The 21,209-nt window shown below is 44.0% G+C and overlaps 1 protein-coding gene across 1 annotated transcript in view; it reads left to right on the top strand.

Moving 5' to 3' along the window:
- arap2 (ArfGAP with RhoGAP domain, ankyrin repeat and PH domain 2) overlaps positions 1 to 21,209 on the top strand; it is a 105,617-nt gene that overhangs the window by 50,651 nt on the left and 33,757 nt on the right. Inside the window, exons 15-16 of the mRNA XM_079215211.1 lie at positions 1,817 to 1,991; positions 11,388 to 11,513. Of these exons, the coding sequence (XP_079071337.1) occupies positions 1,817 to 1,991; positions 11,388 to 11,513 (301 nt within the window). The remainder of the gene's footprint in view (positions 1 to 1,816; positions 1,992 to 11,387; positions 11,514 to 21,209) is intronic.

The following is a 21,209-nucleotide window of genomic DNA, read 5'->3' as shown; positions in this document are numbered from 1 at the left end:
GTGTGTGTGTGTGTGTGTCCGGCCTTTTCCGCGCCTCACTTTCAGACGGATCTCGCTTGTTCGTGGCAGATCGATGCAGCTTATGGACTCGCTCCCGGTCCGATGAAAAGAGGGGTTGCTCGTTGAAATCTCCCCATTTGCCACTCGACTCCTCCGTTGATCCACTTTGTCGCGGGTCAACGTGCACAATGTCACGTCAATTGACTGGACTGATGGGAAGAGACAATGCGGAGAGAGAAACTATTCTCCCTCCGTCGGACTCTTTAAGGTTCCTTTGCTTTCACGCTGTGTGAAACAGGCGAATAGTTTTAACAAAGCTTGTCTGCACAAACACCACATGTATACGTGTGTTTCAGATATCTTTTGATTGACATGTGAGTCTCAGCCTATCGCAGCCTGCTGTGGTGGTTGCCGTTCAACTCGGCTTCTCCCAGGCTTCCTCCACTTTGAATATTCAGTGGATTTGGGATTAGCTGGCACAATAGTTGGACTCCAGATCCGGTCTGGTCCACGATTTACTTTTTTCCAAGCTATTTTACACAAAAAATAACGTTTATTTGTCACCTAGAGTACCCCATACCCTGTGGAAACGGTTGCATGATGCCTTATGTGGCTCTTAGAAGAGACATCTAAAAAAATATCTAGAGCCAGACTTAACTTTTATTATTTCTTAAAATATATATAACAGGCTCTCGCAAGTTCTCCTCATTTTATGGAAGTGCTTTTTAAGTTGAAAATAAGACTTACGGTCCAAGTTATGTAGTTTTTCCCTCCATTTAAAACAACTGGAATTACTGGAAAGATGAAGGCTGAAACGTTTTACTTTGTGATTTTTGAGTCTGCACCCATCCTACTCGACTGAGATGATCAAGCCAGTTCTTTTCTTAAAGCTAGAAATAATAAGAGATTATCAACACATTCTTAATATTTTTTTCACTGACAATTTTGGAAGCCATTAAATTGCAGTGCAGTGCTATACACACCCCTAATGTCTTTAAATTGTCATATTGGTTATGTGTTTTCTATTGCATTGTCTGGTTTGTCAGTGTCATATTGTACATATCTTTCACTGTTGATGTTTTTGCTCCATGAATTCCTTTTTGCCTCAGTATGCTCTTCTGTTGTTATTTTCTCAACTCATTTCATTTTATGCCTCTATTCCCACGTTTCTCTTCTTCCAATTTGAAACTGTTACTTTCATTATATTTAATATGGCCCATTTGTCCTGCTCTTATTTGCTATATTCTTTTTCTCAGGGATTAGAGATTTAATGATTCCCACAGGGAGTACTAAAATGTGATCTTATTTTAACTTCTCTTTTGAGATCAGCGGGCGGAACTCGATTCTAAACTTTATATGGTTTTCTGATGCCGCTTTATAGACTCTCTGTCCTCTATCAACCCGGCATACCCACCAAGCGACGGCAAGCGGCTTCTCCTGCACGACGACGTGAGACCACGCTCCCATTTCCGGGGATTTTCACTCGTTCATTGTCTGGGATGTGGACTTTTTTAAAAGCTACTTAGAAATGCAATGAGCGGTGACTGCACTTATTCAGCCTTTTATTAGTCAATCGCACTAATAAACGTTAAGCGACAGGTGGACTTACTCGAGGAAGATTCACGGCCAATAAAAATAAGCTCTCGGCATTCCAGTTGGAAATATGTCCAAATAAAGTACGACAGTATTATCCTACGTATACGTTATTTAAGAATTGTATAAATGGTGGCGACCTCATGGGACCCATAGACAGAGCGAAAGCACAGTACAGAGAAACTGTCCATGTGCTCTTTAACGCTGTCTTCTGTGTGTGCAGGCGCTGTGTGCAGCTGTGCTGTTGCCTGACGTGCTGCAGACCATGGCGCTGGTGTTCAGCGGGGCAGATGTTATGTGCACCACTGGGGATCCAGCCTCCTCGACCCCGTACCTCTTGGCCCAACGGGCCGGACAGAAGCTACAGATGGAGTTCCTGCACCAGAACAAACTCTCTGGTAAGCAACGGTAGTTTACCATGACGACATTGGCAGATTTACCACTTGAACTTAGTTTGAAACAGTGGGTGTTTGATTTTTATTTTCGCTTATTTTGTCGGCTGGAGTAACAACCAGATTATATCAGATGTAGCTAGCGAGATAATGTATGCTAACTCCTTCATTTGGTATAAACGCTCACTTGTCTGCTGATATTTCTCTAGCTATTTACTGTAAAAAAAAAAGAATTCTGCAAAATGGTTTCAAATATGCACTTAATGCTTACCTACGTTACACAAAAATGGGGACCCTTTTATATCAGGTCGCAAGGTACAAATCAAGAAAAAAACATGGTATAAATCCCCCCCCCAAAAATAAAAAAACATGTTAGCTATCAAATTAAACATTAAAATCAGGGATACAATAATAGATAATCCCTATGTGCAACCTCTAAACACAACTAAAACAATAAATGGGGGCTTAAAGGGCTACGAAGAGCGAAAGAGTTCCAGGTAGAATACTTTTCCATGGCCAGTGTTTCAAGCCAGGTGAGATGCCAGACCACAGAAAGCAGCTATGAAACAGAATAACTCATGAATTCTCCTGGACTGACCAGAAAAAAGGAGCTGACGCGCTCACATGAATTAGTGGAAGGCCTTTAAAATAGGTGTGCGAGTTGGACTTTTACAACCGGCGGCGCCACATATAGTCAGCCCATTGTCTTTATACTTTAACAAGCCAATCATGTTTAGAACTCTCACTCACCGCTGTGCCACCACATTTATAAAAGCACAGTGGGAGGTTTTTTTCTTCTTTTTTTCACTGCCATGAATACGAAATGAGGGCAGAAAAACCCACAAATTTGAAGCCAGCAAGTTCGAAGTAAAAAAATAAAGAAAAAATGTGTGTGTCTCTCTCTCTGTCTCTCTCTCTCTCTCTCGCTCTCTCTCTCTCTCTCTCTCTCTCTCTCTCCTTTGTAATACCCACCTCATGCTCCCGCCATCGGAGGCACGGCACAGATGTGCTGTGACGTGCGGCTTCTTCATGACAAGTTTGTTTGTTTGTGCGGTTGCACACTGGGCTGATGATGAGAATATTAGATTAAAAGGAGCGAGAGGTCATTGGCGGTGGTTGAGGGGAAGGGTGGATGAGGGGGGGGGCTTTCTCCGGGACTGTATTTTACATAATGTATGCGCTGCATCTGTGCACACTCGCCTGTGCAGTCCCAGTTAGGGACTCCTAATTGCTAGCTTGGGTCACCTGGTCGCCTTGGTGACGGCCATTACTTGGAGGTGTTCTATAAAACACACACATCCGGAGAGGCGGGCGGACACAAACACACATCCGCACGTGTGTATTCTTGTTCATCGGAAATGTGTAGCATACTAGCAGTCTCTGTATGCTCATTATGTGTCTGGAAGTTGTCGGGCTTCATCATTAAAAAAAAATAACATCGAAATATGGAGCTAACCAACTCGTCCTATAGGAACGGATGTTCAACTAAACAGACCCAACTACTGCAGGCAGGATGGACTTGGATCAGGGAGGTTACCAAGAACCCAAATGCCACTCAATGGAGATCTCACCTCAGGGTCAACAGTCACTCTGCCATGTATAGTCCGAGAAAGCTGCTCCTTAAAGTGACACGCAATGTTCACCCAGACGCACCACTAACGATGGTGTCTTGTTTTACATTGAGGCGAGTATTTGCCACTTTTTATGAGGATGTCCAATCAACGTCGGTGTTCGTCTCCTCATGTACCAGGAGGCATTGCGCACGAGCAATGCATGAGGGAAATCTGCAATGTGGGATAACGTTGCTTAATATTGGTGTTGACTTGCAATACATAAACAGATAATGAAGTGTGCATATTAGCTGCACATTTCCGTACATTGAAAATGTTTTATGTAACGAGGTTGCTGTTGATTGAATTGGTGATGTTTACAACAGCAAAGTCACCGTGTGAACTCGGCGATATCTCACTGGAAACAAATCTTGAATGTCAATAAAATAGATGATGCTCCTGACATTAAAATACAGAGTGAAGTTTACAAAGCGTGAAGAGGACATCAGTCCTCCACCTTGTCTTTTGTCCTCCTCCTCCTGCTGATGTGATTCACGGCCTGCTGCTGGCAGAGGGAGGAGGGCCTCTTCTGATCAGTTGCAAACTAAGCTAAACAGTAGCGTACCCCTCTGAAAGATGGTCCTGCACTTGACTGATGATTTCAAATGTATTGATAAATTCCCAAAACCAACGTAAGAGCTGTGTACAAAGGCACAACAACACTAATTATGTTAGCTTATTCCTCATTAGCATTAATAGCATACACACATAGAGCCAACACGTACGCTAATTACCTTAAAACATACACAGTTATTACATTTATTACTACTTGAGCTAACCTTGTGCCTCTTCAGAGTGCTGATGCCATTTCTGTCTCTAATTTGTATTCAAAATTGACCGTATTTACAGTAGCTTTTCGACATTAAACTGCGCACAATCCGACTTCCTTTTTAACTTCGCCAGCCGCCTTCAAAATAAAAGCATATCGTCTTAAAACAGGAAACCAGATCAATGTAGCTTCAGGCAAGCAAAAAACATGCAACAAAAACAACAACATTGATTGACAAATAGTTTCTAAAGCCAGAACACACTGGGTTACTTACAGTTGGTCTCCATACAGACAGCCTTTTGTTTTAACTGGTGGAGCCGAGGGTTACGCTGCGCCTATACTTTCAATGAAGTAATAACACGTCTACACATCCTCGGCACACAGAGCGGGAACAGAAGCGTTACCAGTTTCCGATACAAGCGAAGATAACACAAAGCTCTAAATTTGAGCGGCATCTCAAGGAATGCCCCCTGGCTACCCAGGGTAATTCAAGCTTAAGTAGCAGCCTGCAGTCGTTCCTGCCGCCAACTACGCCACTATCACGTCAAACGACATGTCTGGGAGTGAAATGTCATCAATGGTCTGATGGCGCTCTATGCCGATCATTCACAAGCTCGGTGCCCACAGCTTGATTCAATTAAGTTTAGAAACAAATGCCAATCATCATCATTCTTGTTTGGTGGGCAGTGTTCTGTTCCCCGAAGAGGCTAAAACTTTATATCACGCCACACAGACATGAAGTTCTTTGCCACAGTATATCATGAGGCACGGTGGAGTATTGACTGACCCAATTTATAGAGCGATCGAACGTGTGTTTTTTGTTTCTTTTATATGTGACAATATGTGCACCGCCGTCTTTCTAGCAGGCTTAAAAAGCTGGTTGTAAAATAAATAGAATTTGTGAAACTACAGTGAAAACAGACTGTTATGGTGTGCTGAAAAGATTAAGGCTCCACACAAAAAACCCTGTCCAAATTCCCTATTTGACATTTTCCTACTGCCGGACACATTGTCACGTCACACAAAAGCTGTGGAAAGTGGAGTCTCCATTGTTTTTGTGCATACGGCCCCCGGAGTTTGCAGGGGGAGAAAAAAGAAACTTGTGAAAATTTAGATTAAACAAAAATTTAACTTTTTCAGCTTTTTTGTCTGGCAGAGACTGGGAACAATCCAATACCCATATGACACCCTCCCTGCTGTATAGCTTGGTGTTGAACATAGCAAAGATAGAGGGGAGAGAGAATAAAAGGAGCGGCATAGCAGCCGATATCAAGCACAAAACAGAGTGCAGGGTTGTTTCAGAGACCTTAGCCTTGGGTTACAGTTGAAGTTCCGCACACGCAAGGTAACATACGGACAGATGAAAGTATCCTATTTCTTTGCAGCAATGTCTGCTTCTATGGCATTATATGTGCATACCTGCGGTGTCTGTGTGCTTAGTTTTCTCCCTTTTTTATTTTATCTCATAAAGCACACATCCACAACTAGGGTGCACTTCAGGCCTTCACTCAACCACCACATGCTGCTGTAAACCAGAAACTATATTGAATGAAATGGCAGCAAACATAGTTCTTCACCAAATTCACTATCCCCCGGCGGGAGACTTGAGATAAGATGGCAATAAACAATCGGCAGACTGAACAGTGCTCTCTTCGCGACTAAAATCTGAATTGGAGTGTCTCTTCGTGTGAGGAAAACATTGCAGCAGCGTCTCCTCAGTGTGAATCGTGCTCCCAATTTGTAGAAATGAAAATAGAGAAACTCTCCATTTCCCCTGGATATGGTGTACGAAAACAAAGCTGTCAGCCTGCATCTCCCAGAACCCCTTCGCCGTCCCTTCCCTCCACAGCGGCTCATTTGTAGCTCCAGCATTAGGACGTCCTCTGATGGCAGAGCATTGCGTCTTCATTAGCGCCCTCTCTCTGCATACGTCTGGGTGCATGCAGGAAGGGCCTCCACGGACCTAGTTGTCCCGCCCACACCTGCTCCCCTCAAAAGCACCCAGGGATACTGCAGGAGCAATGTTCATTTCCATATCCCCATCCCAGATCCCAAATAAAGCCAATGGCAGCTCTCCGAGGTAGTGTCTGCTTGCATTTTAGGGACTCCCAAGGGCCGCTTCAATGATGGATCTCTCCCTTATAGTCGAATGCTTCCACTGAGGTGGTTTATTGTATATCTTTTAAGTTCTTTCATCAATTTTCATGCCCAGTGTATTTCCATATTGTTCACTCGAGGAGCTTCATAAACCACATAGAAAAATAGTTGAAATATCGATGGCCAAAGTGCAAAACCTCCTATCTGCAAAATGATCCAGGAAAGGTGGGGGAAAACCTCCTATCTGCACTGAAATTGTATTATACTTAACAAATGGCATTCTGCAAGAAAACAAGTTATTTTTGTATTCTCAAAAAAGATAGGAGATTCTTTTTCAGATAGGAAGTGTTGCTCTTCGGCCATCGATATTCAATACATGGTTGAAATTAAAAGATTTTTTTATTCTGTTTAAGCTAAATTATAAAACCAACACACTGCCAACGTCAAACATGTTTCACAATAATCTATTTTGGCATAATTCCTGTCTAACTGCTGTCGCCGGTGTCCTGTCACTTTCAAGTTTGAACACAGTGATGGATATGACACCAGACACCCACAACTGTGGAGACTGTACTTTGATCTGGGTTGATAACACTTTTTGAATGCTACCTCACAGTCAACGTGGTCAAGGAAACCAATCTGTAAGTGGGCAGTTATCCCCCCCCACCCCTCCTAACTATCATCAGAGTATCCGTAAAGCTTTTGCACTAAATTGAAAGTCATTCTTGACAAAAACCATCAATTGATGGACTGCAATTCTAGTTGTAAATTCTCTTAACAACAAAATGAGCATTGTAAAACCCAAGTTGTGTCCTTTTCCAACATCTTGCTGGCTAATTTAGCAGGCGCGGATACTGATGGGGTTGCCAGTGTCGCTGTCACTTCCAAGTTTGTGGCGTTAATGGACGACCCAGAGGACGGGTTTGGCCGACGAATAGTTTGTCAACTCCGAAAAGAAGTTTCGGTCCTTGGACATGCAAACACTCTGTGTTGGTGCCGTTGGTCCCTGTCTGACTGGAAGGACACGGTGGTAATTGGTTCCTAAATGCTGCAGGTGGGTAACATTACCAGCTGAGCTCCATGTGCCACTTGGCCTCTGTACGAGAACTCAGACATGCCGGGTCCCTCTATGCCAGCTACACAGCTACCAAGTCCAGTCAGCTGATGTCAACACGTATTAGATTCGTGCTTCACATCGAAGCTTCTATGAAGAAATGAATGTGTAATATAGACACTGGACTCTTTTAAGACTGGCCTAAAAACCTTTCTATTCAGGAAGGTGTTTTTGACTTTGTGTTAAATCATTGTCAGCTATTTCTTTTTTATAATAATTTGTTTTAACTTTGTTTTTTGTTTTTTGCTATATATTGGCTCTTTGGCACTCTGAGATTCTTTGAGTGAAAAGTGCGTTACAAAAAAATGCATTATTATTATTAGACAGTAAAAGAGTTTATATGTCGACGCATGCCATTTGAAATCTGTGAATTGGATGTGCAACTTTATTTTGTGTGTTTTTATAAGTGACACATTTCACAGTAAACTTATTCATTTGACTCACTGTTCACATATAAAATAAGAAATAGTGCAGCTTTAAAGCAAGTGTTTGGTGCCTCCCGGAAGAAAAGCAGTGCCACACAAAACAAGAATGTTATAACAATTTCTAAGATGCTTACCGTGAAAAAAACTAATCTACAAATAATACCTTTAAGGTTGCGATCTGATTGCTTCACGAAACGACTTGCGGTGTCTTGCAGCCTGTAAATCTCTGGACCAGAGCATCAGCTAATGTCTTCACTGGAAACAGAGCAATGTAAACATGTAAATTGTGTTTTATGGCAGCTCTTCCCTCCCTCCCCCCCGGAGGACATTGCACTGAAAAACCCGGCTAAACCAGCAATGCCTCTCACTGTTGACATCATTCCGCTTCTTCTTCTTAAATGACACACCACGGATTTGGAGGCAAAGGAGTTTTATTGTTGCCACCCAAGCATCCCTGACGCCTCGAATCTCTGAATCTCGCGGCACATTAAAAATGTATCCAGCAGGCTTTCTTGTGTGGATAATAAAACGATGAACACACACACACACACAGGGACGCACTTACACACACATGGACACCGACACTACATCAGATGCCCCGTTTTATCTTGGGTCTCCATTCCACGCTGTTGTTGGGAGCATCGCAATGCTCTGACACGTTCTTCAGTGCTTGTTGACGTGCATGTTTTTAACCGAAACACAAATTGTACACTGGGATATTAGAGGCCTCGGGGGGTCACAGGCAGCTGGTCTTTATAACGGAGGGGTTTCCCCTGGTGGATGGCTTTAAGTGTGTGCTTTTTGGCGGGAAAAAAAAAGAAGTAGCGTTTGTGTGTGGCCTCCGGCTAAAGAGCTCAATGAATAAATGAGTCTTATGTCTGTCACCATGTGGATTATCTTCAGCTGACTTGTACATTTTGTCTGCTTGCCTTGCATATGTTAGCCATTTGTGTTATCATTTACTGTGTGTGTGCGCACATGTGTGCAGAGCGAATGGCACTGATTACCCCACTGTCCACCGCTTGTCGGGGACCACTTTGTGACCGTTGCCGTGGGCGACCAGATGGCTAATTGAGCACTCTGTCATGTCACATCCCTTCGCTGGAGACTAAGCCAATCAGCACGGGCCAGACTTCTCAACCGCCGCCCCCACAGACATCACAGTCCCATCTTAACAGAGTCCAGCTTTAGGGGCCCAGAGGGACTGTTTAGAAGGCTCACAGTGAGAGAGCCTTGTTACAACTGATACAGCATCAAGCCACCGGCTTATTTACATTCTCTCAACCTGAGTGGTTGGAAACATGTCTCTCTCTCTGTGTGTGTTAGATTCTCTTCCCTGCAGTTTGCTGATTAAATTCTGTCAGATTCCATGTATTTATGATGCTGCTGTTGGCAAACACATTGTCCGCGTTAGATTCACAGCCAGTTTACAGATGTTGCTCCCTAATGTCACCCAGGCTTTATGTCACCCTGCTCCTCATGACACGGCTCTATATCCTCTGTTGCAGTGAATACAAATGCCTCCATAATGCCAGATATGGTGCCAACATGTAGATTGACGATATCATTAAAAGTATGTATTTGTATATAAAATCCCTCTCTTTTCTTTCGACGTGAAAATATTTCCGATGACTCATCTGGTTATATACAGGTATGATGTGGGCTGATTGGCTATCTCCGCCAAAGAAAAGAGAAATTTTGTTATCAAAATTCTCAACTCAAAGTAATAAGATCATTTAATCAAAAATGTATTTCATTTCATTAAAAAAAAAGGAAAAAAGAGTGGAACCATGACCCACACTGCCCTCCGCCAGAGATAGTTACAGGATAGAGAACATGGCAAAATCTAAAAGACACATTTGTATAGATACACTTGTGCTTTACCTTTATGTCCAATCCACTTAATTAAGGTTCTTACATGTGATATATATATATATATTTATATGACATCCATTTTATTTCATTTTTCACAATAGTATGTTATTGAATTCATAATATTTACTATACTTATTATATTATAGTATTAACGTGCACATTGAGACTGTTAATTCATTTGACACAATACACACTCCTCAACATGTTCAGAGTAAGCTGTCTTGACAGAAAAGGGTGGAAATGTCGCTTCAATTAAAAGTGGTTTCAATTATAGTTCTTTTACCTTGCTTGATGAGAGAGCTGGAGGTAGTGAAGATACAATCTGTAAGATATTGCCAAGGCTCTGGCAGAAAATTGAACCCCAGAATTGAAGCTAATTGAATTTGAGAACGATAAGGTTGAATGTGGGGAGCTCTTAAAGCTAGCGAGAACAGATGAGATGAGGGAGTTTAGCAGAAAGGGAGAGGAATGAGGGAGGAAGGCTTCTAATTTAAATGGACAAAGATGTAGAGGGGAAGCAACATACAGCTTGTAGGCGTGTGCCTTGAAATGCTCTCGTACATTATCTTTGAATGACCAAGTGACCTTGTTATAAACTTGTTTGTGTAATCATGTGTTATGCTCTTTGTGGGTAAAAACACAACACTGCGTTTCATTTATGGTGTTTGGTTTTATAATTGTGAACTCTAAAAATAAATCCCATCTGGCATTATTGCTATCTCGATACAACTAGACACATAATATATAGATAATATATGTTGTTTCTGCAGTCGTACAGGAACAATAATGTGTCCCACAAAGTGCACTGTGGGACTGCATACTTGAATTAACATATTTACTGCCATACAGTAGCTGATAACTCATTATTAATTGGGGAATCGTATTGCCGTGATACAAATACAACATTTTGTTTTCCAAATGAATTATTCTGACCAACAAAAAATAAGAGATTTTGTATTTGAGAATATTTAAATAATTATTTGACGTGCTTAGTAAGTTTACCATACTGTGATATATATTGGGAGGAAAATAATATTGTAATATCAGTATATTCAATCACCCCTGACTACAACATAGCCTTCATTAACTTGTAGTCATATATATTTGCCATATTTTCGCAGTCCTGTGAAAAACACATTTTATAGTATTGTAATTTTTCAGGTTTGTGACCACATATAATTAAATGGGGGTTTTAAAAGATGAGTTTCATTTCTATTAAAAAGTATAAGTATTTCCTCAACCCATAAACGACCATTTAACCCTGCAGTTTTTTATAAATGGTCCAAATCATAAATGCAGTTTTCATTAACCGCTATCCTCGGATTCAGTCCGGGGTCAAGTACGTAGTAATAGTAGTAAAAAATGATCCAAAATTACAACTTGAATGTTACCGCTGCAGGTGGAGGTGAGTTGGTGAAACATTGCAATGCTGCCACTGCCACCAGTACATTAATTGGGGAAAACCATTTCCCTGCTCATCTACTGTGCCCCCCCCCCTCCCCCTCATTGTAGATTTCCCGAGACTCGAGCAGTGGTCGGAGAGCACCTCCCTGTCTGACGTTTCCATCTTCATGGATGGCTTCCTCTACATCTCCACTGGGCCGGCCAAGACGACGCTGGACCGCCGCGGCAGAGACGGTGAGCATGGAAACCGTTTTTTCTTTTTTTTTTTCTTTTTTTTTGCAAGGCCAATCTATCCGTCAATCCATTTGCAAGCAATTTAAACTGCGTGTTTGTCAGAGATCCACTGCAGTTAAGCGCCGAGCGATCAATCAGTGTCAGTCTGTCGCTTGTCAAACTGCCAATCGTTTAATCCTTACACCAAACAGTGCAGTCAAAACGATCAATGAATCCGTCTTTCAAATGCGTTCTGCATCGGCCCGCTGGGAGTACGTGTCAGATGGAAAGATCTTCTCAGACGACCCGGCTCTGGATGCTACGGGGCAAATTAAGGCCCGGTTAAAAAATTAAGACAAATAAATTAAAGAGTTCAGTTCATGTCCTCTCGAAATCCACCTGAGAGATGCTACCCCACCCTCCCCCTCCAAAGCTCCTTGTTCTGTCTTCCAAAGCAGTTTAAAACTTTTAATCAGGCTCCATTTCACACTCAAACTCCTCAGCTGCTGCTGCACCTCCTGCTCCGCAGTGGTCCCACTTCTCCAAACAGCTGGAGCGTTTCCCGGGCCCATGGGTAATTAGGAGAAGGAGCCGGCTCTGGATGCTGCCCCTCGGGAAGGGGGTTATTGGGAAGGTGGAGGCGTGGGATGGAGGAGGAATGGGGGAAGAAAGGTTTCCGGGTGGGACTGACAGCTTGCAGCTACCTACCACTTGGATGAGCTGAATCTCCTACGTCTTGGGCGAGACATCCATCTCCATTTCCGTCAACCCACACACACACACACACACACACTCTGCTCTCATTGGTGGTTGTACATGCTGGCTAATGAACAGGGCTGAGGTCTGGGAAATTGCCCCTTAGAGGAGATAGGAGAAAATTCTCACCAGTGTCTATTGAAATTCTCATTATATGTAGAGGTGGAATTCATTTCCATTTCATTTGTTGAAGGATAATTCACATGTATGGCAATTTGGGTCCTAATTCCATAATGGTCGGCCATCATTTATGTTGGTTATGACAATATTGCACTTGCCAAAGAAATTGCTGAAACCAGGGAAACATGGCAACCTCACTAAATCTGATTGGTTGGATAATCAGAGAGGTTTCAAATGAGCCTGTTTGACAGATTATCTTGACCACTAAAAATAATCTTGTGTTATATTTCCTCAAACTGTGACTATATACTGACATGAGGCAGATAATGTGGGAGAAAAAAAACCACAATCTGAGCCGGCGAGGCTCTCGGGCCGCTGACAATTACTGCTTGTGAATTCCGATCAAACTGTCAAACTAAGCAGTGCTGATCAAATGTGATTCAAGATCGTGTAACCGTATTGCCTATTTCTCGCCTCAAATGTTTTATGAAACATATTTTGGTCTACTGTTTAGCTGTTAGATGAGAAAGTTTGCTTTTTGTTGCCAAAAACGGCTGCCTGAATCAAGCATTTATCCTTCCTGGGTGCTTCCTCATGTTAAAGTAAGAACAGAAAAAGAACACTATTGGCTGTATTTATAAAAAAACAATTGGTGTGATTCATCTCGAGCGAAGGCTCTTTCTACTCAGACGACAGATGCACATGTTGTAGAGGTCCATTTTAGTCTCTGCTGTGCATTTTGTACCACTTAAAGACGCCGCACCGTCCCAAAGTTTTACCCTCCTGATAAGTGCCTGTAATATTTCGGCCGATAAACACCCTGTTATGTCATCTATTATGAAGAAGTTTGGCTGTTGTGCTTTAATGGGGCTTTAACTGCAGCTGCAGCTGTTAAAAAATTCAGATGGAGCTGGGTTTAAACCTCAATGCGTTTTTAGCTTCTTCAATCATGAGGGAGCGCTGTCAGGACTTTGTGACCGTGGAGGGATGAGGTATTTTTGAGCGTACTCCAGGATGCCTTTTGCTCCCCGGCTAATGGTAAGATGGTCTATAGATACACCCATGTTCTTAATAATTCATAGTTTGTAGCCGGGGGCTTAATAAAAGCACTCTACCCACAGCATCTTAAACTTTTTTTTTGTCTGGAGACAACTCCAATGGAGGCTTTCATGCCTCCACTGACGGGAGCTAAATTGAGAGTGCGACATGAATTAATTTGGCAAGCAATTTTGGTAATGGCCTTGACAGAGGTACGTGAGGGGGATCATTGTGCCAGTCCACCATAATGAAATAAAATACTGTGCTACTTAGCGTTTGGCAAAACACCGTGTTCAGCCTCGATGCTGCTGGGAATATAGATTAGGATTAGAAAATAAACAATATTCCCTCTTGTTATATTTGTGCTGAAATCTAGGTTGAACTGGTTTATTCTCCACTTTATTAGCTGTTCATTTGAGCTCCATATTAGGTTACCGCAGTTGGTTCTTGGTGTGAAGGAAGTTGCCGACCTAAACACGTAGAGAAGTGAGTGTGTACATGTTTGTGTGTTTGTGTGTGTGTGTGTGTGTGTGTGTGTGTGTGTGTGTGTGGGGGGGGATCCCGTGAGAGTCCTGGGAGACGAGAGAGACACGAGGCAGTTAGGATCTGAAATGGTGAGTGGCAGCAGGGAAAGACCGCCCCTAATTTCTGATTAGTTTTGTCTTCTCCTCATCAGTCTGCTTTTTGCCTGTAGCAGTAACTCAAGACTGCCAGAGAGAGGAGAGGATTAGGAATAGGTGGTGTGGAAAAGTAGAATTATGTCAACAGTTTTATTGAGCACACACATCCGACCGCATATTAACATTCAATTACTTACAAAGCTGGAGTCAAGTTTTTGGGATAATAAACCAAATATTATTTATGGTTTCTGCAAAAAAAAAAAAAAAAAAAGCTGTCAAAGGATGTTTAATGATTGGAATTCATAAGCAGTCACATTTTTTGTGATGCTATTTTTTATATTTTATGAGGAGTACATGGAGGCTGTTTAAACAATTAGTCTTCATCTAATATGCTTCTTGGAGTGCTCGTATTGCTGTGCCTCTGCTTGCCTGAATGAGTCAGTAGTGCAGTTTTTTTATGCCAGAAATACATGGCAGATAGTGTTTTTTTTCTTTATCTTATGCCATATCTGTCCATTCCTCCCTGTAATGAAGTGGGCTGTAATTCTGGCACAGGCGGATCGTTCAGATCCCTTCAGTTTCTCGATTTCCATTTCCAGCTCCCCTGACAAGCTGTCCAGCAGATGTCTTCATCACAGATATTTTAGTCTGATGGCGAGATAGGCAGAAGATTGGCGGAAGGGGGAAGAGGTGGGAGAGGGAGGGAGGCAGGGAGGGAGCGAGGGATGAGGGTGATTCACTGGAAGTGAGAGAGGCCTGCTTTTTTTCGATGCATACTGAAATGGGTGTTTGTGCAATGTCGATAAAAAAGTTTAGCGAGGACATTGGGCGAATCTGCAGCAGTGCAGTTGGAGACACAATCCGAGTCTTAACTTTTTGAGTAAATATGTAATTCTGTAATTGGGGCCATTCAGCCAGTGCACAATAAGACTGTTAAATTGCCACATTGATGACTTGATGAGTTTAATCAACCTGTTCATCTTGCATACTTGGAGCATTTAGCGAATTTTACCAATTACGTCACTGAGAGAGGAGTTCCACATTTCCTCAAAAAAAAAAAAAAAAAGCTATGCAGGGAGCACTGTTGGCGTACAAGCTAATTGGCCCAATTTAGCTGGTGGAGGCACATACCACGGTTGGCTTCCGCTAGCGTCGTCTCTGGCGGCTGGTTGCAGACTCCTGCGGCGAGCGGCTGGGCCGCGGTGCCATTGCTGTGTGTGTGGAACAGCTGGCAATGGACGCAGCTGCTTGATTGTAAATCAAGCACTATTGTTCCCCCCATTGCACGTCTGCTTGTGTAGAAGATCGTGGTATCCCACCCGCTAAGGAAATTCTGCACTACAAACAAAGAAGGAAGAAGGATGCGTGCAATTCGGCGACGTGCAGTTTTTATTTGATAAAGCCGGTTTCCTGGTGGAATATCTTACAGGGACCCAAAGGCATTCAATGCTGCGTGAGGAAGCAACTTCTGCAACAAATCCCCAAATAGATGAATAATAGTTACATTCAAATTGAGTGAAACTCACTGCAGCTATTCCACATTTACACTGAAGTCATTATTGTACTGAAATGACTACACGCTTTCTATCTTTGGGCATATCTGGTTTGAGATATTCTTTCACTTTCAGGCCTTTTCCTGTCATCATCACCTCTTCTGTCCTCCCATCAGTCTTCCAAATCCTTCATAGTCGTTCACAATTCAAACCCAAAAGAGATAACTGTATCTGAAATTACATTTGTCAAACATATGTAGTAGCTCTGCACCTTTTGGCCCCCTCTAATCCCTCTCCTTCCGTCTCCTCAGCCCTATGTGGCCATCTGTTCTTTTGGGTGTGCCGACCAATATTAAGACAACTCCTCAGAAACCGGTTGGTTGAGCGATGAGGGGTCCTGGGGTCCCGGGGTCCTGGAGCAATTTGCCTCCTGGATCCACGATGGGATTTTTTTCATGACTTTTGTCCTTGGAGTTGAGAGGAAATTAAAAAATGTCGGAAAGTCCGACATTTCAAGGAGAAAGGATCCAAATGCTGCTTGTGCCAACGTGAAAATTAAATCTATTAATAATTCTGATGTTTTAGGACAATCGAGACAAAGAAATGCTTTTTGTGACCTCATGTTTTTTTAATCTTTGTTTTATTTCAATGGTTTTTCCAAGGCAACGTTATCCAGTAATATACAAGAGAAATGAAAAAGAAACACCATTTTATTGAACAGCTAAATATTTTTACTGCTTTCCTTTTGATGTTATTCATCTTGGGTCCTCTTACATTTTTACCTTTATAAACCCACATCTACCCAAGATTGCATAGTAATACATTTGATAGAGGTCAAGACGTTTTACTCAAAAACACAAATATGAAGCGTTTGGAGGCGCGATAGGAAAATCTTCTGGGGACCATGGATGTCTAAGTCCATTCATCTGTACAAAAGTGTCTCGCATTCCATCTGATGTAAAATTAAATAGAAAAACAAAACAATAAGCACTTTGTGCCTAACAGGTATAATTTATTTCCATCCATCCATCCATTATCAGCCGCTTATTCGGGGTCGGGTCGCGGTGGCAGCAGGTTCAGCAGGCCGACCCAGGCTTCCCTCTCACCCGCAACACTTTCCAGCTCATTCTGGGGGATCCCGAGGCGTTCCAAGGCCAGCCGGGAGATATAATCCCTCCAGCGTGTCCTTGGTCTTCCCCGGGGTCTCCTACCAGTTGGGCGTGCCTGTAAAACCTCTAATGGGAGGCGTCCAGGAGGCATCCTGACTAGATGCCCGAACCACCTCAGCTGACTCCTTTCGACACGAAGGAGCAGCGACTGGACTCCAAGCTCCCCCCTGATGTCCAAGCTCCTTACCCTATCTCTAAGGGTGAGCCCGGCCACCCTGCGGAGGAAGCTCATTTCGGCCGCTTGTATCCGAGATCTCGTTCTTTCGGTCACGACCCAGAGTTCGTGACCATAGGTGAGGGTTGGACCGACCAGTAAATGGAGAGCTTCGCCTTCCGGCTCAGCTCCCTCTTCACCAGGACGGACCGGTACAGCGCCTGTTTTACAGCTGCAGCCGCACCGATCCGTCTGTCGATCTCCCGCTCCACCTTACCCTCACTCGTGAACAAGACCCCGAGATACTTGAACTCCTTCGCTTGGGGTAGGTAGTTTGTCCCCACCTGGAGGGAGCAATCCACCGGTTTCCGGCAGAGCACCATGGCCTCAGATTTGGAGGCGCTAAATCTCATCCCTGCCGCTTCACACTCGGCTGCAAAACGCCCCAGTGAATGCTGGAGGTCACAGTCCGAGGAGGCAAACAGGACCACATCATCCGCGAACAGCAGAGAGGCGATCCCGAGACTCCCGAACCGGATCCTCTCCGCCCCCTGGCTGCGCCTAGATATCCTGTCCATGAAGGTCACGAACAGGACCGGTGATAAAGGGCAGCCCTGGCGGAGGCCAGCACCCACCGGGAACGTGTCTGACTTATTACTGAGGATACGGACACAGCTCCTACTGCAGGCGTACAGAGACCGGATAGCCCGTGCCAACGGGTCCGCCACCCCATACTCCCGCAGCAACCCCCACAAAAACCCCCGAGGGACCCGGTCGAAAGCCTTCTCCAAGTCCACAAAGCACATGTAGACTGGTTGGGCAAACTCCCAGGACCCCTCCAGTAGTCTTCCAAGGGTAAAGAGCTGGTCCACTGTTCCACGACCGGGACGGAATCCGCACTGCTCGTCTTGAATCTGAGGTTCGACAAGCGGTCGGAGCCTCCTTTCCAGCACCCTGGCATAAGCTTTTCCCGGGAGGCTGAGCAGTGTGATGCCACGATAGTTTGAGCACACTCTCCGGTCCCCCTTCTTGAAGATGGGAACCACCACCCCGGTCTGCCAGTCCATGGGCACTGTTCCCGACCCCCATGCGACACTGAAAAGGCGTGTCAACCAAGACAGCCCAACAATGTCCAGCGCTTTCAGCATCTCAGGGCGGATCTCGTCCACCCCTGGCGCCTTGCCACCAAGGAGCTTTTTGACTACCTTAGCGACCTCTGCCAGGGATATGGGAGAAACCACCCCAAAGTTTTCCGGCGCAGCTGCAGCCCTTCTGGCCTGCCGGTACCCGTCAGCTGCTTCAGGAGACCCCTGGACCAGCCAGGCCCGAAAGACCTCCTTCTTCAGTTTGACGGCTTCCCTCACCCCCGGTGTCCACCACCGGGTTCTCGGGTTGCCGCCACGACAGGCACCGATGACCTTCCGGCCACAGCTCCGAGCAGCCACGTCCACAATAGAGGCTTTGAACATGGTCCACTTGGGTTCCATGTCCCCAGCCTCCCTCGGGATTTGTGAGAAGTTCTTCCGGAGGTGGTAGTTGAAGACCTCCCGGACAGGATCCTCCGCCAGACGTTCCCAGTTCACCCTCACTACACGTTTGGGCTTGCCAGGTCTTTCTAGCCGACTCCCCCGCCATCTGATCCAACTCACCACCAGGTGGTGATCAGTTGACAGCTCTGCTCCTCTCTTCACCCGAGTGTCCAAGACATACGGCCGCAGATCAGATGATACGACTACAAAGTCGATCATTGATCTCCGGCCTAAGGTGTTCTGGTACCGGGTAGACTTATGAGCCATCTTATGCTCGAACATGGTGTTCGTTATAGACAAACTGTGGCTAGCACAGAAGTCCAACAACAAAACACCATTCGGGTTCAGATCGGGCAAGCCGTTCCTCCCAATCACGCCCCGCCAGGTTTCTCTGTCATTGCCCACGTGAGCGTTGAAGTCTATAATTTATTTGTTGTTCACAATCTCACACTATCATGGGGAAAAAAAGTGCCAAAATGCCTCGATAATCAATCAGATTACAGTTTTCAAGCAATTTATGACAGCAATTGACTTAATTTGTGAAATTATGTGTGGTTCTTTTAAGAATATTATTGTCTGAGGTTTTCAGTTAGTTAGAAAGGCAATATTTCACAAAAGAAATACTTAACCATCCCATGGTGGGAAATGATGGACATGACATTTTCTGGCAAACCATTTGGAACGGAAGTGAAGTTACGATCTCTCCCGTCGCCAAGACAACGGTCCGTCCTGTCAGAAAGATTGGATTGGTAATGACTTTAAATACCAGAGTTAGTCTCTCTCTCTCTCTCTCTCTCTCTCTCTCTCTCTCTCTCTCTCGACCAAACGCACTCACACACACTCGCATGCATAACCGCTACCTGCACAGTTTCAGATAAAGATTAAGATTCTTCGGCTGCTGTAATAATTTTGTTCTCTCTCAGCAAAGTCGGGTCAGAAGAGAAGTATTTTTTTTAAATGCCACAGTAAGCAACGAGATGTTTGTCGCTTTGCAGTTTGAAAGCCGATGGAGACAGAAAAAACAAAGAAAAAGTCAGAAAGAGCCATACAGCGAGGCAGCGCAAGGGTGAATAGAGCGAAACTGACATCCTCGTCTCCTATGCTTATCACATCCTTTTTCTTTTAACAGACAGTTGTAGACACTTCGTTTTTTACTATATCTGTTCCTTCAGAAACATCACACAAAGTTGGCAGAGGATTGTGCAATTAGCATATTCATGAGACGAATACAGTGGAAACTTTGGAGTCACAAGCGACAGGGGGTGCGAGGAAGAGGAGGGGGGTTGTTTGTGTGTGTGTGTGTGTGTGTGTGTGTGTTTGTTGCAGAACACAAAAGCAGATGGCACGGTGACTTTGTGAAATCCAAAATTAGGTATATTTTCATGAACTTCATGCTCATTGGCTATGTAAATCGCAGACAGACAGTCATGAAAGACAATGCCTTCTCCAGCTTTTTCCGTCGAGATCATCATGCTCGTTGATAGAAATCAGCTCAGAGCTCGGCCTCTTGAAGCCGGGTTTACACAGGCGATGACGTCATCGCTGCTCGCAAGTCGAGTGCGAAGGCTTCTCAAGTGGTCTGTGACACCAGGTGATCACTCAGCATTCTGAGTTTTGTCTTCTTCTTCTAATAAAAGCACTCTTAACGTGCCTGAGGATTTTGTTGCATATTATTCAAGGAAATGCAACCTCTGTTTCTTTATAGTGCATCTAATACTTGACTTGTTTCTTTACAGGGCTTGGATGAAGGCAAATAAGTAGCCCATGAATATGAGATGCATTTACAGTTCCCCTCCTCAGCATTGTGGAGGTTCGTTTCGGGCATTATGGCGGAAACATTCGCTGTCTTCGTGCGTCTTCACGGTTTAATTAGTTTGTACACCCTCTGGTGTTTCGAGGCATAAACGCCGATGTGCGTTGTCTGTGGAGGCTCGCGCAAATATAAACAAAGCTTTTAATAAGACTGTGTGTGTGAGGGCACACACACACACACACACACACACACACAGTCTTAGTTGTCCTCAAATGGACAGAATAGGCTGTCCTCTCACGGAAAATATCTGATTCATCATGAAGTAAAAGCACAAACTAACAGTTAGATCTTTGCACTCCTCTCTCCATGCCAATACCTCTTTCGCTGCATTATTGATGTTCTTTTTTTCTTCTCTCGGATGTTGACTCTGAAGGGATGTTTGCTTGAAACGCTGGCCTTCAGGTGCTGTGATCTTTTTACGTCTGCTTGGTTTGGCGTTGGATAAACACAACTTTGTTTTTGAGTTAACTGCTCTCTGAAACACAAGCGGAGGCTTCTGACACCGCCACATCTCCGTCCATCCATCCATGTGTGAAAGCCGAATGCAGAGTGTCTTATCTCTGGACTTATAAACGATTTCTCGGTAGTGCTGTCTTAGCTTGTAGAGTCATTAGCGCTGTTAAATGGGGTTGGAGTGGTGCTGATTGTTCACAAACCAATCACTAACATTGCAGGCAATAATCCATTTATTTTTCTGACTCTACAAACAATAGCCAATTTGTTAAATGTTATCAGTTTGCAAATGCATGGCTCTACAGTAGTAATCCGATAGAGGACAGACGTATTGGCGAATTTTGGGTACATAAGGAAAGTGACCCCAAATATTGCATAATTTGAAGGAAACTTCTAATATCTGGACAGGCACTGAAACTTAACTTCATGGTGGGGGACTATGTAAAAATGTAAAAATAAACAAGGACATCAATTATTCTCTTAAAAGTAAAATTCACGAGCAATACAGTGCACTTTTGCTGCTTCCTTACTTGGTCTGGTCTGACCGGTAGCCGTTGGTGAATAATGTCAGT

The sequence above is a fragment of the Taurulus bubalis genome (genome assembly GCF_910589615.1).
Source record: "Taurulus bubalis genome assembly, chromosome: 3".
In the NCBI taxonomy this organism is placed as follows: Eukaryota; Metazoa; Chordata; class Actinopteri; order Perciformes; family Cottidae; genus Taurulus; species Taurulus bubalis.
This window is presented reverse-complemented; position numbering and strand designations above follow the sequence as displayed.